Raw genomic sequence first — 19,373 nt, 5'->3', positions numbered from 1 at the left:
AGGCTTGAAAGGCAAGTCATATGAGGTTGAGAGAAATAGGTATGTTCAGGAGGAAACTTAGCAGTTTTCAAATATTTGAAGGTCTGCTATAAAGAAGAGGGAGAATATCTTTTCTCCATCACTGCAGAGCAGGATGTGTGGCAATGGCCTGAAATTACACCATAGTAGATTTAGACTGAATATGAGGAAAAGCAGGATTAAAGGCCTGGGACAAGGTTTATAGACAGGCTAGGATGACAGAAAGGGAGATTCACTTAAAGCTTCTGATTTGCAAATTGTGTACAATTCCCAGGTTTCACTGTAGAGTGGTGGGTTTTTATTTTCCAATGTTTTTGGACTTTGCTGGTTGCCAGATTGGGGTGGAAAGAAATTTCTTCCCCCTCTTCTTGCAGGTTTTTCAACTTTCTCAGAAGCACTGAACATTGGCTGCAGTGAAGGGTAGGGATTTTGATGGGTATAACCAATGTTCCTGCTGGGACTTAAAGCTGGAGGGTTGTGCCTAGATAGTCTTGCTGTTCCACATGCATGGAATCAAAAAGGAATTCTACCTTATGGTCAGATCAGTATGGACTGTTGGTTTTTTTGCCTTTCTGTAGCTGGGAGTGGGGTCTCCTTCCTTTAGCAGGGAGCGTGACCTTTCAAGTGTATTTTAACAAACTACTTCCTGTCTTTGTAATGGAAAAGCAGTGATGCTGCTTTTGTCCTCTCTGCTTTACTTGTGTCAAGTTAGTTTGTTCTTGATGTCTTCAGGCATTGTACCTGTTAGGTGCTCATGTAGTTTTGCTTGGAATAAGTCAGATAACCTCCTGAGGTCCCTTCCAGCTCCAAGATTCTATAACTATGATTAGAATAAGCAGGAGCTTAAAGTGAAGCGTAAGAGCTTTGCTGGAGCAAGGCCACTGGCAGCAAAAAAAAATTCTATTCTTAAACACAGGGGTAGAAAAGTTCAATGGAACAAAAAAAAAATGGCATTACTTCCAAAAGCATTTATATAATCAACTCAAAACTTACAGTATGCAGTAGCTGGCCACTCCAGTGTTGTACATACAAATGTAAGGGGCCTTAAAAGTGTTCTGTCAGGAACCTCAAACACTAAAGATAGTGAAATCAATACACTTACACTGAAATGCAAATCTATTACATTTCAGAATATTTAAAAAAAACCATATTCTTTGTATGCTGATATAGAAAACAATGACTTTGGGTATAAATAAAATAAATTTTAGTTGCTTTAAAAGGGGAGGGGGCAGTTCCACAGGAGCATGCATCAACTGTTATGCTGTAATGATTATGCCTTCATGACCCTGCAGCAATATAAGTGAGCTAAACAACCTGGCCTCTATCCTTGAATGAAGCAGGGTTAATTTTACATCAGTCTCACCTCATCTACACTGCTATGGAGTCATGCAGATGCAACAGTTGCATCACAGTAGCTTATAACAGTATCCTCTGATACAATTTTATGTATACTTTTAATTTTCAAAAATATATTTACAATTTAACACAAATGTATTTGGCAGTAACAATGTAATGATATGCAACACAAAAAATAAAGGCTTCTTTATCAACCTTAACCCAACTGAGGTCTGGTTTCTAGTTTTTATGACAAGCTATACATTACATGGCACACAAGCTCCTAAGAGGAATGATGTGGAATTAAATTCCACTGAAACGCTTTTAAGAGGGATCATCTGAAATTAAATTCCACTGAAATTCTTTGGACATCCAGTTAAGAACTCAAATCTTAACAATTCACTTATCAGCATTTCTCATCAAGCCAAGGGCAATAAAGCAGCTGCTTTCAAAACTCTTGCCAGCACTTTCTTACTTGGCAAGCTGTTGGTCTTATTTAAATCAGCCAGACTGTTTCTCCCCACCTTCAAAATGAACATCAGCTACCAATGTTAGAAACTTTGGATAAAGCACATACATTTCTAGGTTCCTGGCTAAATGTTTCTACACAGAGTATACATTTAAGCAGCAGAAAGTAAGTTTTAGGCTATCTGAATCAAAATACACACATAAAAATAGTCCGGTATGTCTCTTACTATACAATAAAATGTTTGTATCTAGTATCAAAGTACTGAGCTGTTACATTAAATATGATATTTGAATTTACTCAAAAAAACTGTTGCAAATGTTAAGTAATAATTCTTGAGTGATAGGCATATTCATTTGATGAATTTTTACATTTTTTTTCCCAGAAAGTAATACTGACTTTGAGAAAATACTTACAGCAGAGTAAATGTTTTACTTAAGATAGCCAACTAGACTAGTGACATATTGGCCTGAAAATGCTGGCTCTAAATTTAGCCACACAATCTGATTACACCAAATAAGAAATCAGATCTAGACCTACGATCTGACACTAAATTAGCCAGACTGTTTGAGAAGCTGTCAAGGTACAGCCAATTACTGAGTGTTAATAAATACAACTTTATATATGCTTTACCTTACATTTTTATAAAAATATATAGTCTAATAAAGTTTACTATTAATCTTAGTATTTCAAGCATCCTTGCTTTTATGACCTAACTTTACAATCCTTAACCAGATGAGTATTATTTACTCACATAAATAGTTCCTGAGTCAACAACTCTTCTGGCATGCACAAGGGTTACCTGGCAGTAAGACGTGCAGGAAGAACTCTGTAGAAACTACACATCAGTAATAAAAGTGAAGAAAAAGGAAAGCATATGGCTTATATAGGACTTAAAAAAATGTGTTTGCACGCAATAATGTCAGGGAATGAAAATTAAATGATATGGCTGGTTTCCACAGGTGTGCTAAAATAATTTATTTTGTCATATAAAAGTGAACGGTAACTGTGCTTCTTAAGTAACACAACATTTAGAGTCTACAATATCTTATTGTTTGACTTTGTATGTCCTCCAAGACAGTAACATTAGAGATCTTCAAATATAACAGCTTGGAATGTTTGGATACTAATCTTTTCTTAACAATCTGAATTAAACAGTGGGAATCCTGTGACAGGCCTAACACTTATTTTCCCACTCATTTCACAGGACAGAACCCAGCTAAGTAACAAATACATTTTAGCAGATGTGTAACTAAGCTTAATTCAGAAACGTAGGATCAAACAAAATGCACAAATCATTATGCAGACTTCTTTATTCTGGAGAAAATATTTGTAATTAATAATGGTGATAAACTGCTTTTGAAATAGGAACGCAGCACTAGACAACATCTTCAGCAACTGTAGTATCAAAAATCTGATAGCAGACTCGCTGTTCTGTTCCATCTCTAACTGTGTAGGACCTGATTACGCATTCCAGCCATGGCAAGTCATCTACAAATCAGAAACAAACCATGCATTTTCACATGAATTTTTAGCTCTTGTAACACCAGGTAAAACTCTAGAAGAGCCTTTAACAAGATACACAAAACACAATCCAGCTGAGAAGGAAAACTAAAAATTATTTTTTATTTCATAACAAGCATTCTAGTTTATATTTTAGGATCTGTAATGCTCTTCAGTCATTAGCATGGCTATTTGAGGAAAATTTACTGCTCAGAAAAAAGGAGTACTAACAGTTAATATATAATAAATAAATACTAACATTTTGTAAGGAAAAAATAAACTGTTCATGACAGGGTCATGTGTGGTACATATACAGTATGTGTTGGATGAGGCCATCAGATGTTTCTTAAGAAAACTGTGTTGTCAATCCTTTATAACAAACTCTACATTTGTTACCTTGAAGCCATCTGCCAAAGTGGCTGGATCACCAAAGAAAGTATCTACCTTAGCGAATAAGTTGTTCTCAACATCATCTTGCATTCCCCACAATTTAAACATTGCAATGAAATGTACCACTGTGAAAAATATCTAAAAATGGCACTGGGATGCCATAAGAAAGGAGTCAGTCCAAAGAAGAGCCACCCATAAGATCAGAGTCTTTAAAGGCAAGCCAGATGAGGAAAGGCTGAGAGATCTGTGACTCTTCAGCCTGAGGAAAAGACAAGCTGAGAGGGGATCTGGTAGCAGCTTACTGCTATGCTAGGGGAGTACATCAAGGGCCCTGCTCACCAGGGCACCTGAGGGGAAAACCAGGTGCAATGGCCACAAACTCCTGGAAGACTGATTCAAGCTCAACATTAGGAAAAACATCTTCACAGTCAGGGTATCCAGACTGTGGAATAAAATTCCTCCAGAGGTTGTGCAATCATCTACTCTGGAAATTGTCAAGAGGAGACTAGACAGACACCTTGCTGGGGTCACCTGAGCCCCAGTTATCTTTCCTGCTTGGTGCAGGGGGCTGGACCTGGAGATCTTCCAAGGTCCCTTCCAGCCTTACAGTCTATGAATCTATAAATCTATGAATCTGGAGGGAAAAGAAAGATGGGCATGAGTGTGGTGTTACTGTGACATTTAGGTTAAAAGTATTTAGGTTAATTTTGATATAAACATGAATTAGCTCTATCCCTACTTGACTATAAATGTTTACACACAAAACTGAATCTACACCCGAGGTAATCTTGGAAGGACCAAGTCAATACATATCCTTTCCACAAGGCTCTTGTCCTGATAAAGGAATTAACCAAGCACCACACAGTAAACAAAAGGAACTGACACTTTCCTTATAATTCTGTACATTTGCAGTACTGCATTTGGTCTGATCATATGTATAACAAGCCAAATGCTAAGACAGTCATATAACTTTACATATATAGTAGCAGATTAAAGAGAGATAGCTGACCTATTTTTCTTTTGGGAGAAGAGAGTGAATTCATGGTCGCCTCCATCTTCTTCTGAAGAAGATCACTGCTAAGAACTTCACAGGCAGGAATCTGGAAAAACTTTTCCTGGAAGGGAAATGAAGGGTTTGAGGCAAAAGGAAGACAAAAATAATTAGGATCTTGAACATTTTTTCTCCTGACCTTTTATAGGTCTCTTGCATTTCATGAAGTTCCAAACTAGCAAACAGGAGGTAATACTGCCAATACAGAGTTTTCAACAGCATCCAGATATTTAAAAACCCACCAAAGGAGAGTACATATGAACATTATATTACTTGTGTCTCAGATTTGTGCTCAGGAACTAAAAGCAACAGAATACTGCATCAGTTGAATGCTTGGAGAACAACATACCACTCTACAGGAGAATGGGTACCATATAATCTGGTTTTATTTAAGTAGTACTTTTCTATTTTTAATTTAACGCTCTCATTTAAGTGTTAGAAGTTTTTGGTTGGTTATTCACAATGTAACATCTACTGAGAAAAAAATACCTCTACAGAGAAGAAAGAAATAAAACTTAAAAGGTCATATATGCATTCTCATTTAATATACCTCCCTTCTCACGCCCCCAAGATTTCTGGGCTTATTTGGACTTCCTTCTTGAGTTTGGCTGATTTTCACTTCCTGCAATTGGGCCACTGTAGTTGGGCTCCAGATGCTACTTCATGAACATATGAAATGGTGATGAACTGTTTTGTGTTGATGCAGAGACTTTCTGCTACCCCATTCTGCTAGAAGATCTCAAGGGATCTCATGGGATCTCTTAACTCCCATCTGATTTTTATACTAGAAGTCTAATTAAGAATGGCCAGAAAGTTGGGAAGGATCAGAGAGGAATATGTTGTAAGATTACATTGTCTTCCTACCTCTAACGTTCCACCCCAACTTCAACTCCTTTATTTTCACTATCCCTTTTTTTTCCAGAACATTTCTATTTGACTGTCGGATTAAGAAAATGAACTGGGAGTGTTACTATAGAAATGTGACTAGAAGCTGGTTTAAAGTTACACTTCAAAGTAGCCCTGCTCCTTCTCAGACACTGCCGGAGTACCTCAGTCTGGGCACTGGGAAGTGGTGGTTCCTTTGAAGTGCCACCAGAAGCAGTGCTAGCAGATGGCACTCCAAAAGAAATGTTTTTTTCTTCCTGCAGCCCAGCTGTAGCATTTAGCAACACCTAATATGAATCTGGGCTACTTTGAAGTGCAGCTTTCCTATAGGAACCTGAATTGGGAGATAGCTCATGACCCCCATTGTCCCTGACTTTGTTTCTCAACAGATTTCAAGAGACAGATTCCAAAGGAGGAAAGAGGGGAACTACAAAGAAGGCCAGCTCAAGTAGGGAATACATACTTTGCCTACTCTTGCAGCTACTGCCTATGGTATTTTAAAATTGAAAAAACTGAAGAAATAAAAATGAAATATAAATTGAAGAAATACTGAGTTCTCCTAACAAATTTAAGTCTGCTATCATGAGTATAAGATTTGGGGTCTTTTATAAATTGATTACACCACAAAGTTATACAGCTATAAGGAGGGGCCTACTCGAATTGCAACTGCACTGATTTTGCAAAAATGGGAGACCTTTGTGAAATGCTCAAGGGAAAGAAAACAAAAAACAAAAACAGACCCAACCCTTTTCTCCCTTATCCCCCTCCCCAAATTACTAAAAATAAAGTACTAGCTCCCCACTAGCAGTCCTCCTGGCTATGCAACCTGGCACAAGGGGGCTGCTGGCATGAAAGGGACCAGGCAAGATGGGTGCTACCTCTCACTTCTGATTGGCTAAGGGCTGCATGTTGTGTGGCCCCACCATTCTACAATCAGCAGTGAGGGGTGGGGCCACATAATGATCAGCCCTTTCCACCAATAAGTGGGAAGTGGTGTGTGTGTGTGCAGTGGGGGTGGGGTTGCACCTTTACCCCACTGTAATAAGCCTGTGAAAATGGTGGCTGGCTCCATGATCTCACTGTGAAATTGGCCAGCTGCCTCCCTGAGTTGGGTAGACCCCTAGCTATAAGATATACATATGCAAGTAATGTTATTCCATCTAAAGCTTTGGCCTTCTCAATTTATGTATACTTTACATACAATTAATGAATATTCCACATCTCAATTGCTATTTAGGAACAAGGACAGTGTCCACATTTTAGAAAAAAATCTATATTTGTTATGTCAAAGAGTTTTGGTAAGTACTGTTTTGGTAAATGTGGAGAAGACCTCAGGATTAGGTAAGGCAAGCACTAAGCTTTCCAGGGCAGGTACTGAAATCTAGGGGTGACCTGATAAAGACAAGTCCTTTGCCCATAATTGATGTTGGCAAAGAAAAACTTCCACTTAGCAATGCTCATGCCTCAGTTCAACCTCACAGGCTACAATATTTAAGACTTTAATCCAAATTCAAATACTAGATTTACAGAATGGGTATTTATTTGACGCTGGCTGGAGACGACTTAAAACAGTACCAAAGTTGTCTGGTAAGTCATGGTATTCTTGACCTAACCCAAAAGAATCATCTCAAAGGTGAACTCAAAGGTGAAATTCATATCGCTATTCAAAGGTAAACTTAAGTTTCATATTTAGCTAGTTTAACCTACCTGAGCCACCCCTCTTTATCTATATTACCTTGGGGTGGCTGTACCAGAAGCACAGAAGGAAAGACAAGTGTAGTGGAATGAGTTTCAAGAATCAGTCTGCTCATTACTTGTTTCAAGTTATGGCTAGTAAAAACAGATGTGAATCACAAAAGGGCTGGAAGCTGTGAGATGACTGCTGGTGGACTTCCTATATTTGTAAATTTAGTACTGTACCAAGTCCTGAACACACCACATGGAAGGGCAGATTTGGGGAAGCTTGACTTCCAGCTCTGATGAATGGGAGAATATCCAGAACCAAACTATGAAGAGATGAGCAAAGATTTTTTAATATAGATGACTGACAGACTTGGGCTAGATGAGAATGGGAGTAAGTAGTAGTATGAACATGTCCTGAATAATCCTGCCCAAAGCAGCAAGACTGCATGATTTCCTACCCACTTAAAAAAAAAAAAAAAGACAGCTCAGCCAGGGAATTGGAAATAAGTTGATCTATAAACCAACAATAGTACTTACTTTAGTTCATTTTTAAGTCTGAGCATGCTATTTCCACCTTTCCTTCCCCCCCCCTTTTACCATATGTCTTAAATGGGTCAAAATGGCTTTTTTGCACTTCAAGCAACTGACAACACTAATAATTAGTAAGCTTAATATACATACTTCCATTTAAACCCTGAATGAGAGAAAATGAAAATGATGCTGTTCATATTAAAACCCATCACCTTTTGATTCTATTTATCTAAATTTACTTACATAGTCAAAAAGGTATGCATTTAGTTCTCCTGTTCCATCAACAAGTGTAAATTCCATAACAAACGCATACTGGAGTGGCTTAATACCTAAAACTAGAAGTGGAAAAAATGTTGGGCTTCAGATACTGAATACTCGAGGAAGAATTGTGACAACATAAGCTGACTGAAGTAAACTTGATGTTTTTTATTACATGACTTACTTTATAGTTTAAAAATATAATCAGGTAGTTGGATAGACGGTGGTTGTAAGATGCAGTATACACATTTTATGACAATTTTATCTGGCAAGCAAGCATAATCAGAAACTTAGGAACACTTACATATGAACTACTGTGGAATTTCAATTTTGCTTGAAAAAGTATAGAAAATTACAGAAAATACTTCAAAGCATTTATATTTCTTAGAGGTGAGCCAATATGTTGGTCCGATATTGGCAATCAGGCCAATGCAGCTGATACTTTGTCCCATAAATAACCGTGCATGCGCGCAGCTGCAGTGCAACGTGTACGGAGTGAGGAGCAGAGCTGGCAGCGTGGAAAGCTGTGTGCAGCTGGTAAGTCTGGTGGGGTAGAAGGGCAGATCAAGGGCTCCATGGTGAGGGAGGGTGTGGGCTTGGGGCTGAGGTAGAGGCTGCCCAGCCAGGGCCGGGGTGGGCATGGGATGCAGAAAGGGAAGGGGGCAGCTCCCACCACTGCATGCAGCTTGTTTGGTGCTCGTTTGGCAGCTCCTGCTGCTGATCCCACTGCTTGTCCAGGAGGGCACAGGGGGCGCATGTGCCCCCGGATCTGCGTGGGGCAGGGCTCTTCCCAGCCGGTCAGATCTGGGGGCACACCCTCCCAGATGAGTGGCAGGAGACACCAGATGAGCACTGGATGAACCGCAAGCAGTGGTAGGAGCCACTCCCTGCTTCCTGTGCCCCTCTGATGAAATGCTCCTCTGTCTCATGGCTGCCCCAGCCCCAGTCCACAGCTACAATCTGCCCTGTGCAACTGAACTCCAACTAGCTTCAGGCATCAAGGACAACAAAAAGTCCTTTTTCAGATATGTGGGGAGCCGGAGGAAAAGCAAGGGCAATGTTGGACCCCTGCTAAACCAGATGGGGCAACTGAGAACTGACGCCCAGAAAAAAGCTAATCTATTAAATAGGTACTTTGCATTGGGCTTTCATCAGTCCTATGGCACGACCATGCCCACCACGGGACAGGGAGGTCTGGGTGAGGGAGATCCTTTGTCCTCCATTAATGCTGACCTCGTGAAGGAACATCTTGAGAAGCTGGATACCTTCAAGTCAGCCGGCCCTGACAATCTACACCCCAGGTTACTCAAGGAGCTGGCAAACACCATAGCCCAGTCTCTGGCACAGATCTTTGAAAACTGGCGCTCTGGTGTAGTGCCCAGAGACTGTAAGAAGGCCAATGTGGTGCCGATCTTTAAGAATGGGAGGAAAGTGGATCTGGCAAACTATAGGCCCATCAGCCTGACTTCTATCTCAGGGAAGATCTTAGAAAAAGTTTATTAAAGAGGCCATCCTTAACGGACTGGCCAACGTCAACATCCTAAGGGATAGCCAGCATGGGTTTGTTGCTGGGTAGGTCTTGCTTGACCAATCTCAATTCCTTCTATGACCAGGTGACCTATCAGCTGGACAAGGGAGAAGAGATTGATGTCATACCTTGAGTTCAAAAAAGCCTTCAATCTGATATCTCACGATCACTTCTTGGCAAAACTGGCCAATTGTGGCCTTGGGTCCACCATGATCCGCTGGCTGGAAAACTTGCTCTGTGGTCAGACCCAGAGGGTAGTAATTGATGGAAGCCAATCATCATGGTGTCCTATGACCAGTGGGGTCCCCCAAGGCTCTGTCCTTGGACCCATATTGTTCAACATCTTCATTAATGATGTGGACATTGGAGTCAGAAGCGGACTGGGCAAGTTCACCAATGACACCAAACTTTGGGTTAAAGCATCCACACCAGAAGACAGGTGGGTAACCCAGGCTGACCTGGACAGGCTCAGCAACTGGACAGACGAGAACTTGATGGTGTTTAACATTGAAAAATGCAAGGTTCTCCACCTTGGGAAGAAAAACCTGCAGCATCCTTATAGGCTCAGCAGTGCTATGCTGACTAGCACTATGGAAGAAAGAGACTTGGGGGCCATCATTGACCACAAGTTGAACATGAGCCGGCAATGCAATGCTGTGGCTAGTAAAGCGACCAAAATGCTGGCTTGCATCCATAGATGCTTCTCAAGCAAATCCTGGGACGTCGTTCTTGTTCTTGGTGAGGCTGCAGCTGGAGTACCATGTCCAGTTTTGGGCTTCGCAATTCAAAAAGGATGTGGAGAAGCTTGAGAGAGTGCAGAGAAGAGCCACGCGCGTGATCAGATGTCAGGAAAACAGACCTTACGATGACAGGCTGAGAGCCATGGGGCTCTTTAGCTTGGAAAAGGTCAGGCTCAGGGGTGATCTGATGGCCACCTATAAGTTTATCGGGGTGACCACCAGTTTCTTCACCAGAGTGCCCCAAGGGATGACAAAGTCAAACGGTTATAAACTATAGCAAGACCGTTTCAGGCTGGACATTAGGAAGGATTTCTTTACTGTCTGAGCCCCCAAGGTCTGGAACAGCCTGTCATCAGAGGTGGTTCAAGTACCTACATTGAACACCTTCAAGAGCAAACTGGATGCTTATGTTGCTGGGATTCTATGACCCCAGCTGACTTCCTGCCCTTTGGGTGGGGGGCTGGACTCAATGATCTTCCGAGGTCCCATCCAGCCCTAATGTCTATGAAATCTATTAACTTACACTTACAATCATACTATAAACTTGAAGAGGATGTTTATGATCTCTTCTTTTATATATCATCATGTTTGCATTTATTTAAAAAAAAAAAATCATTGCAAGCCGAGAGGCATCCTGTGATTTTAAATCCTAACTGGAATGTGAGCCGAATTGAACATGATTCTATCCAGAAACTGTTGAGTCTATTTTCCTCTGTTCCCAGTGATTCTCAACTATGGTGATGCTAGGTCCTTTTAAGGGTGCCACATAATATGAGAACTGTTATGGGTGTACACACCTACATATGATTTACAAGATAAAACCAGAGATTATCAAATAGGAATTCACAGCAAAAAATATTCTGGCCTGTTGTGCTCAGACTTCTTTGCTGCACAAGAATTATTTTTTGGTAGTAAAGAAAGAATAAAAGTTTAAAACCTGGCATTTTACAAAGGGTGCCTTGATCTTAAAAGGTTAACAGTCACCCATATTCATGTTTTATGCCTGTTCACTGCTCTGTATTTCCTCCAACAGTTGTCAGGACTGACTACCTTAGAGTACTATTGCAAAGATTGTCAAAGGTGACTTATAGACTAATTCCTTTTGGCTCCTTACAGATTTAACTCCTCCATAATTCCCATTGTAATATGTGAGACTAGCACACTAATGCCCTCTAGTGTTTTTTTCCTTAGGGCCTTTTTACATGGTGTACTTTGAGATGCTCAAATGCTGCTCAGTTAGTGCTAGCTTGAGTTGGGAGCTGATGCACCTTACAGCTGAAAACCTTCTCTAACTGTCTTTACCTGCCCAACTGTGACTTGCCACTATAGAGGGCTGGTGAGCCAGAACAAGCTTCTATGTATGAGAGACGGCTTGAGAGTGAGTAGGTAATTAAATGGGAGGTGCAACGGAATTAAATGGGAGGTGGGGGACGAGTGGTGAAATGAAGGAAGTCAGCCACTGAAGGATAAAATGTAGAGAAGGGGAAAAAAATAATTTAAAAAGAAATAAAGAGAAAGTAAATTTTAAAAGGCTGAATGTTTTAATAAATTGGAATTTGGGACTGGGGTATGAAAGTTACTAGTAATGTTCCCAAGGTGGCTGGAAGAAGGAAGTGATGAGGGAAGGCACTTTTGGGGGAGCTACTGTCTGTGCCCCAGGAAGGAAGTTGCAGCTCATGAGAACCTGATCCGGCCCACTAACTTGTTCCCCCCAACCTTACTAGACCCTACTCCTGGACTTGTCTGAGACCTGTGACCTGGCTGGCTGGCATGTGCTATACAAGCTGTTTGTGTGGAGCTGCATGTCTGGGGGTGGGAAGGTTGCATGCCTGGGGTGGGAGGGTGAGTTGGATTGGTGCCAGAACCATCCCTGGACAGTAGAGTTCAGGGGGTGGAAAGTCTGTCCACACAGAACAGTAGGGTGGGGGGTAGGGACACTGCATCCTGGGATGCTGGATGACAGCAAGTTGGGCAGCTCATCTTTAGGGAATGACCACAAATTAACTGAGCATGAGCTGGAAAGCATGAATCAGAGATAAATTTGCCCTGGGGTGGCATAACTAAGCGGTCTAAAATGTGTTTAAAACTAGTCTTAGGTGGTAATACGTAGACAATCCAGCGGTTAAGAGCTCCATGAGTCATTTAAAATTAACAAGGCCCTTAAAAGTTAAAAAATCTACTACTGTTCACAGATAAGAACAATTTTTCTTTTTAAGTACTCATATTTAAGTGCATTACATAAACTTTACCCCAATGCTACTTAGATATGCAACTCACAACTACCTTTTGTTCTCTGTGTATATAAAGATTCATTACACCTACACTGCTTTAGGCGTTAACAATATTACTTACTGCAGAAGAAACAACAGTGGGCTAAGGTTTCTTATAGATAAAAACATTTTCAATTCTTCTGAACACATCATTTTAAAAGGTAAGTATGTGTTTATTTCCAGCCAGGGAAATGCAGATACACCAAATACCTACAAACTTACATACACACACAATGCATATAAGACATTAACAAACTGCAATCCATTCACTGAATATTCTGTATCTAAGGCCCAGAATAAAAGTATAACAGTATTTCATTCCATGCTTACAGTCAACTTACTTTGTGCCACTTCACTAGGTTCCCATGAGGGATGTTCTTCTTCAGAAAGGAAATGTAGACTCTTGATAGTCTTTGGTTTTGAACATTGCTTGCACCTGACAGATAAGAAAAAGATGATAGTACATACACTTCGGATTACTGAATGATAGAAAAGTAGGGTTGGAAGGGACCTCACAAGGATGTCTAGCCCAGTTCTCTGCTCAAAGTAGAATCATTCGTAACTAAATGCATGAGAGGAAGAATCACTTCCCTTGATTTGTAAGCGACACGGCTGTTAAAAAAACCCAGCACGTTGCTACCTTTTTTTGCATCAAGAGTGTAGTGTTGGTTCACATTCAGTTTGTGGCAGCAGTGCTACTCAGTCTTTTAGCTCAGTGGGCCACGAGTGGCACGGCCCATTTGTGGATTAATGCGTGGGCTGGTGGGGCCCCTGCAAGAAATGGCAGTTTTCCCTTTGCAGGCAGAAACCATTCCAGCCTGCAAGGAGCTTCCAGGAGTGATGGGCATTGTATGCATGTGGCCCAGAACACAGCTGGGGAGTGTGGAGAACAGCTCCCTGCAGGGGGGGAGGGGGGCATATCAAGGTCCCCATGGTGAAAGAGGGAGCAGGAAACTAGGGGTGCTGCCCAGCCACAATGGTGTGTGGGATCTGGGACCAGGGCAGGGAGCAGGACAGAGCCACAGGCAGCTCATCCAAGTGGTGCAGGGGGTGGCTTTCCGTCACTGCACGCACTCTCCCAGGGAAGGCATGGGGGAGCATGTGCCCCCATACTTGTGCATGGGATGGATGAGGGCTTCTCACTGTGGCCTTGGGGCTCTTCACCCAGGTGCCTTTGCCCAGGGGCTGAGTTGCCTGCCTGCCTGGGGACAAAGGCAGCAGGGTAGAGAGCCCCAAGTCTGCAATGAGCAGCATGCCTCTGCCCTTGCCCGGCTCAGCTCTGCTCTGGCCATGGCAGGGGAATGGGAGGAGGCAGGGAGCAGGGAGGAGTGGTGGGCATATGCCACCTCTCCCCAGCCTGGCCAGGTCCACCCAGCTTCTTCTTGGTGAGGGCACTGAGCTGGGCTCAGCTGGGCTGAGGGTCTTGTGGAGGGAGGGTATACCCACCCCAAAATCTACTTTCCTCACCCCACCCAGCCACCCTTTCCACAGCTGCTGCTGCATGTCCCACAGAGCTGAGCCCAACCCTGGCCCAGTCTCTGCCCCTGAAGTGAGTGCTGCACCTTTGCAGGCTCAGCTGCACAGGGTGGGTGGGTGGTGGTAGGTGAATTTTGGGGTAGCTATAGCCACCCCAAGCCCTCTCCTAGCATCACTGCTACCCATGGGGCATGGAGGCCTACTCTGCCTTTGGCAACAGCATCACCTGGAGGGGAAGGGGCCACTCCCCTGCTGGAGCCCACGACCTCAATAAATATTAATCCATGACTGCCAGGGCCAGTCTGTGGGATGGACTGGGCCTCACATTACATCTGCCTAGCTGCACACATGTGGATTGGGACCTGGGTGCCAAGATCAGGTCTTGGGCCCCTTGTGGCCCTGCACTCACCCTTGAGCACCAGGATCAGGTCCTGCACTGCCTTCACATGCTAGGATGGGGCCCCACGGTCCTGTGCCACCACTGCCTGCTCAGATAGTGCCCTTGTGATGCCACATCTAGCCTGGGATACCAGTATCAGGTCCTCTACCACCCTATGCACCCAATCTAGCCCATAGGGCCCCTTTACACTTCCCATGGGTCTGGAAAGTTGGCAGCAAAATATTCAGGTATATGGGGAGCCCTGCAGAACAGTTGATCTGACACTAGGGACCAGATCTGGCCTGTGGACCAAGCACTGAGCACATTTGTTCTACTGTAACCGCTAGGTCCCTCTTTGCAGTCCTGCAGCTTAGACAATTATTTCTCAGTCTGTATTTTGGCAAGCGATTATTTCATCATAAGTGCAGGACTTTGCACTTTTCCTTGTTGAATTTCATCTAATTGATTGTGGACCATTTTCCCAAACAATCTAGGTTATTCTGGATCCTAGCCCTACCCTCCAGTGTCTGCAACTCCACCCAACTTGTTGTCTTCTTCCAATTTCCTAAATGTGTACACAATCTCATCATCCAAATCATTAATGAAGATATCGAACAATACTGGACCCAGGACAGACCTCTGGGGAATCGCACTTGATACCTTCTCCAGACTAGACATTGAGCTATTGATGACTACTCACTGAGAATTAGGATCCAATCAGTTATGTATCCACCTTACAGTACTTTCATTTGGTCTGTATTTCCTTAGTTGGTTAATGAGAATGTCATGGCAGACCATGTCAAGAGCTTTGCTAAAGTCAAGGTATATCACATTCACTGCTTTCCCCATCATTCACAGAGCCTGTTCAACTTACTATAGAAGGAACTCAGGTTGATTAGGCATGGACTTGCTCTTGGTGAATCTATGCTGGCTGTTCCTGATCCCTTTTGTTTTCTTCTAGGTGATTCACAATAGATTCCTTGATGCCCTACTCCATGATCTTTCCAGGTATCAAGGTCATGCTGAATGGTCTATACTTCCCCAGAGCCGCTGCCTTCTCTTTCTTAAAGACTGGCACTCTATTTTTCCCTTTTTCAGGCATCCAACCTATGAGTACTCAAAGCAGATAGCCAATGGCTCTCAAAATTACCTCAGCCCGTTCCTTCAATACCCTAGGGTACATTGTATCTGGCCCTGCCAGCCTGAAAGTATCTAGCTTCTCTAAGTAATCCCTAATCTGTTATTCTACTGCTCTACACTGCTTGTTTTCTTCCCAACCTTTGCTGCCAATTGCATTCAACACTTGGTAATTGCCTCTTTGTGAAAACTGAAGTAAATAAGGCATTAAATACTTCAGCTATCATCCATCACTAGATTGCCGTCCATATTCTCTGTAGGAGCTATAGTTTCTCTGGTTGCCTTCTTACTTTTGACACACTTATAAAATCCATTTGTATTGCCTTTTATGTCCCTTGCCAGGTGCATTTCAAGTTGTGCCTTGGTCATCCTAATTTTTCCATATATGCCTTTATGATACAGGCAGTCCTCACACTTGTTAACCAATTGGTTCCTGAAAACTGCATTTTAAGTTGAAACATTGTAACTTGGAACCAATTTTCCCATAGGAACAATGTTATAAATGGGTGAGATTTGACGTGTGATACAGCTGCATCCAGTTGGTAAATTTGTTGTGGTAGAAGCGGAGCGGGGAGGGAGAAGATCAATACCCCTGCATTCAGGAAGGAGCTGCTCATCTGGAAGGGCATGGGGGGGGCAGGCATTTGCTCCCAGATCTGTGTGGGGCGGGTGAGGATGGGGCTGCACTGCACTGTGCTTCGGGCAGGTGGCAGGAGCTATGGGGGAGGCTACGGCAAATTTTCAGGTGGCTGCAGTCTCCCCATAGCCCCTGTTCATCTTCCCACGCCGATCCAGGGTCACACCCCCCCCGCTCCCATACTTCCCACTGCTCGCGCAGCCGGGGTGCGGTAAGTGCAGGACGGAGCTGTGGCTCATTTAGGTGGCGTGGGGAGCAGACGGGTATGGCTCCCACTGCTGCACGCTGCTTGTCTAGAGGTAGCACAGCAGCCCAGCCCTGGCAGGGCAAGTGGCATAGCACCCGCTCCCAGTGCCACCACACCCACCCGGAGCACAGCGTGGTGCAGCCCCAGTGCTGCCCCCGCCCAAGCAGGCTTGATGCCACGTGCCTCCTGCTGCTGGGCTGAGACTCATGCCCTGCCCACCCAGTGGTGGGACACATGTGGTGTTGGGCCACTCCCAAGCCAGCTACAGCAGGGCTCTGGACAAAAAGCCCAGTAGGCAGGGGCAGCTGGCTTGCCCCGTGTACAGTTCAAGGGGGCAAGTGCTGCCTGGATTTGGATCCCGCCCCCAGCCTGGCCTGGCCGGGGCTCTGTTCACCCAGTGGCAGGGGGCATGGAGGGGGATTGTCCTACTCACCTGGCTTGGCTGGCAGCACGGAGCGCAGCTCAGCACAGCCATGTGAGTCCTGCTGCTTTTACCTCCCGGACTGCGTCTCGGCTACACCCCATATGCATCCTGCTGCTCCCAATCGCGGAGCCTCTGACATCCAATATCAGTACTGAGATCAAGTGTCAGGGGCTCCCAATTGACTGGTCAATCACTATCGACAGGTTGAGGATTTCTTTCCATGTCTCAACTCATTGCAGAGATTGCTGTCTAGAAACGCTGATCTCCTGTTGCACTTCCCATTCTTCTGTGGCACTGAAAAAACTTGCTTCAGCTACCTTAAAGTACAGCCAGCTGTCCTGGACTCCCTTTCCCTCCAGTTCCCGTAGTACGTTAAAATCTGCCTTCCTGAACTTCAGTGTCTTTCTGCTGCTGCTCTTAGTCCTTTCTTCCCATTTAATAGTCAGTCACCCAAGTTACCTTCCACCTCCACAATCTCAATGAGTTCCTCCCTGTTTGTGAGTAGCAACTTGAGAAAAGCTTCCCCCCAAGTTGGACTCTGCCATCTGAATCAAAAAAAAAAAACAACTTATCCTCAACACACTCCAGGAATTTGCTTAGACTGCTTGCACACTGCTGCCTCTCTCCCAGCAGATGTCCCCATAATTCAAGTCTCTCATGAGAACTATGTCCTGCAATTTGGAAGCTTCCACCAGTTGTTTAAGAAGGCCTCACCCACCTCCTTGTCTCGGGTCTGGTGGTCCATAGAAGGAGGCTATGATGGTGTTCCCCCTGCCGCTCTCATCTCTAACCTTTACCAAGAGGTTTTCAATAAGCAGATCTTCCACTTTGTACTGAGCCTCAGAACATGTCTCCTTTATAAGCAGGGCAACACTACCTCCCTTTCCCCGCTCCTATCCTTTGTGAATGAGCTATACCCATCCATGACTACTCTAGTCACATCAACTATCTCAATTATACCATAATTCTGTACTTGTACTGGGACCTCCAATTCTTCCTGCTTGTTCCCCACATTTCTTGCGTAAATAGATAAATATTTTGGGTATCTAACAGACTGTTCTAGCCTCTGTTTAAGAACATTGCTAAGGCTTTTGTTATTGCTCTACTTGTTAAGCTTTAACCAGGAGCCTAGACTTTTTACTTATCTCTGGGCTTTTGTCTCCATTTACTAGTGAACTAGCTTAAATTCCTCCTCACTTCAGTACTACAAACTATTAAATCTTTCCCTTTGTACGGAAGAAGGTTATTCAAATAAAAGTATTCTAATGGAATACAAAACACCTTTAAAACTCAAGTGTATTTCAGCGTGCAGAAATCTGAGGCAACATGTAAAGTAGCCAGTGCTAATGCTCTTTATGAATCATCATCAAAAAGAAAATAAGTTATTTTAGTTGGAGAAAGATGGCCTAATTGAATAAGTAAGGCTGGTAACTATGCGTTCTTGAGTACATATTCATAAACCAGAACTTTTTGTTGTTTAACAATACACAAAGTGCCATTTTGTAATAGCAGTAATAAATATGAAAATGTACAATGCATTAAAAATATGGCAGGGTTAGTATAGGAATTTGGCTTTTCCTGTGCCCAAACATATTTTAAATATGAGCTATTAAAACTACCTCTTCTTTTTGTTACTACAGTATTTATGCATCCTCATAAACTACAGAAAGTATGATAGTAAGTAAAATACAGTAAGTGGATAGAGAAGTCCATATCATTTTGTTCTCTTTGCCCCAGGAAACAAAATTACAGAAGCACTGTTTATTTTTCTTCAAAGTCCGCTTTCATATCAGTGTATTACAGTTAAAACATAAAACAAACATTTATCTACTTTAAGATTAAAAGTAAAATTTAGGTTAAAAAAAAATCAAGGGTGCTAATTTTGCCTCATTTGTATAGCTATGAACCTTGGATCAATTAAGTCAATCCAATTTTACACTGGAATAACCTAGAATGGAATGCAGTTTACTACATGCAAGTATGTCCATACTTACACCCCTTACACACTTGCCCTAAATAAATGCCACGTAGAAAGTACATTAGGGCAATCCAACTTTGGTGTGGCTGGAGGCTGCAGGTAGCACCAGTGTAGCCCCCAGGTTATATACTACATAGGCATGTAGTATGCAACCCCTCCCTGTAAACAGTGAGAGTCCTGGCTTCATCATAATAGTGATGGTATGACCTACTTAGGAAACTGAGGCATGGGCAGTTGAAACTTGTTATATAACCAAAGAGAGGGAACTTTATGTTAATAAGTTATGACATGATAATTAATATGAGTGGTCCAAGAAAATGATACTGTTGAGTGATATTGATTGATTGAGATGTGCAAGCAGTGATTGGACCATGGTATGATCGGCAGGTAGCGTGAGGTGCCCATTACAAAAAAAGCAAGTGTGAGGCACCATCTCA

General features: G+C 43.0%; 1 protein-coding gene across 6 annotated transcripts in view; it reads right to left on the bottom strand.

Annotated features, from left to right (window-relative positions):
• Positions 1–1,466: 1,466 nt before the first annotated feature.
• Positions 1,467–19,373, bottom strand: part of POT1 (protection of telomeres 1) — a 190,923-nt gene continuing 173,016 nt past the window's right edge. For 3 of the 6 annotated variants that reach the window (XM_090042158.1, XM_090042159.1, XM_090042160.1), the window contains exons 17-20: positions 13,000–13,094; positions 8,106–8,197; positions 4,722–4,827; positions 1,469–3,310 (exon numbers count right to left, since the gene is read on the bottom strand). In XM_090042158.1, coding sequence (XP_089898284.1) covers positions 3,198–3,310; positions 4,722–4,827; positions 8,106–8,197; positions 13,000–13,094 — 406 coding nt within the window. In that variant the 3' untranslated portion in view covers positions 1,469–3,197. Of the gene's footprint in view, positions 3,311–4,721; positions 4,828–8,105; positions 8,198–12,999; positions 13,095–19,373 lie in introns of all 6 variants that reach the window. The other 3 variants (XM_090042161.1, XM_090042162.1, XM_090042163.1) reach the window with 2 other exon arrangements.

This window comes from Crocodylus siamensis, chromosome 4, assembly GCF_052110815.1.
Source record: "Crocodylus siamensis isolate JL-2025a chromosome 4, ASM5211081v1, whole genome shotgun sequence".
NCBI lineage: Eukaryota > Metazoa > Chordata > Crocodylia > Crocodylidae > Crocodylus > Crocodylus siamensis.
The sequence above is the reverse complement of the archived record's forward strand: the minus strand, read 5'-3'. Positions and strand labels throughout refer to the sequence as shown.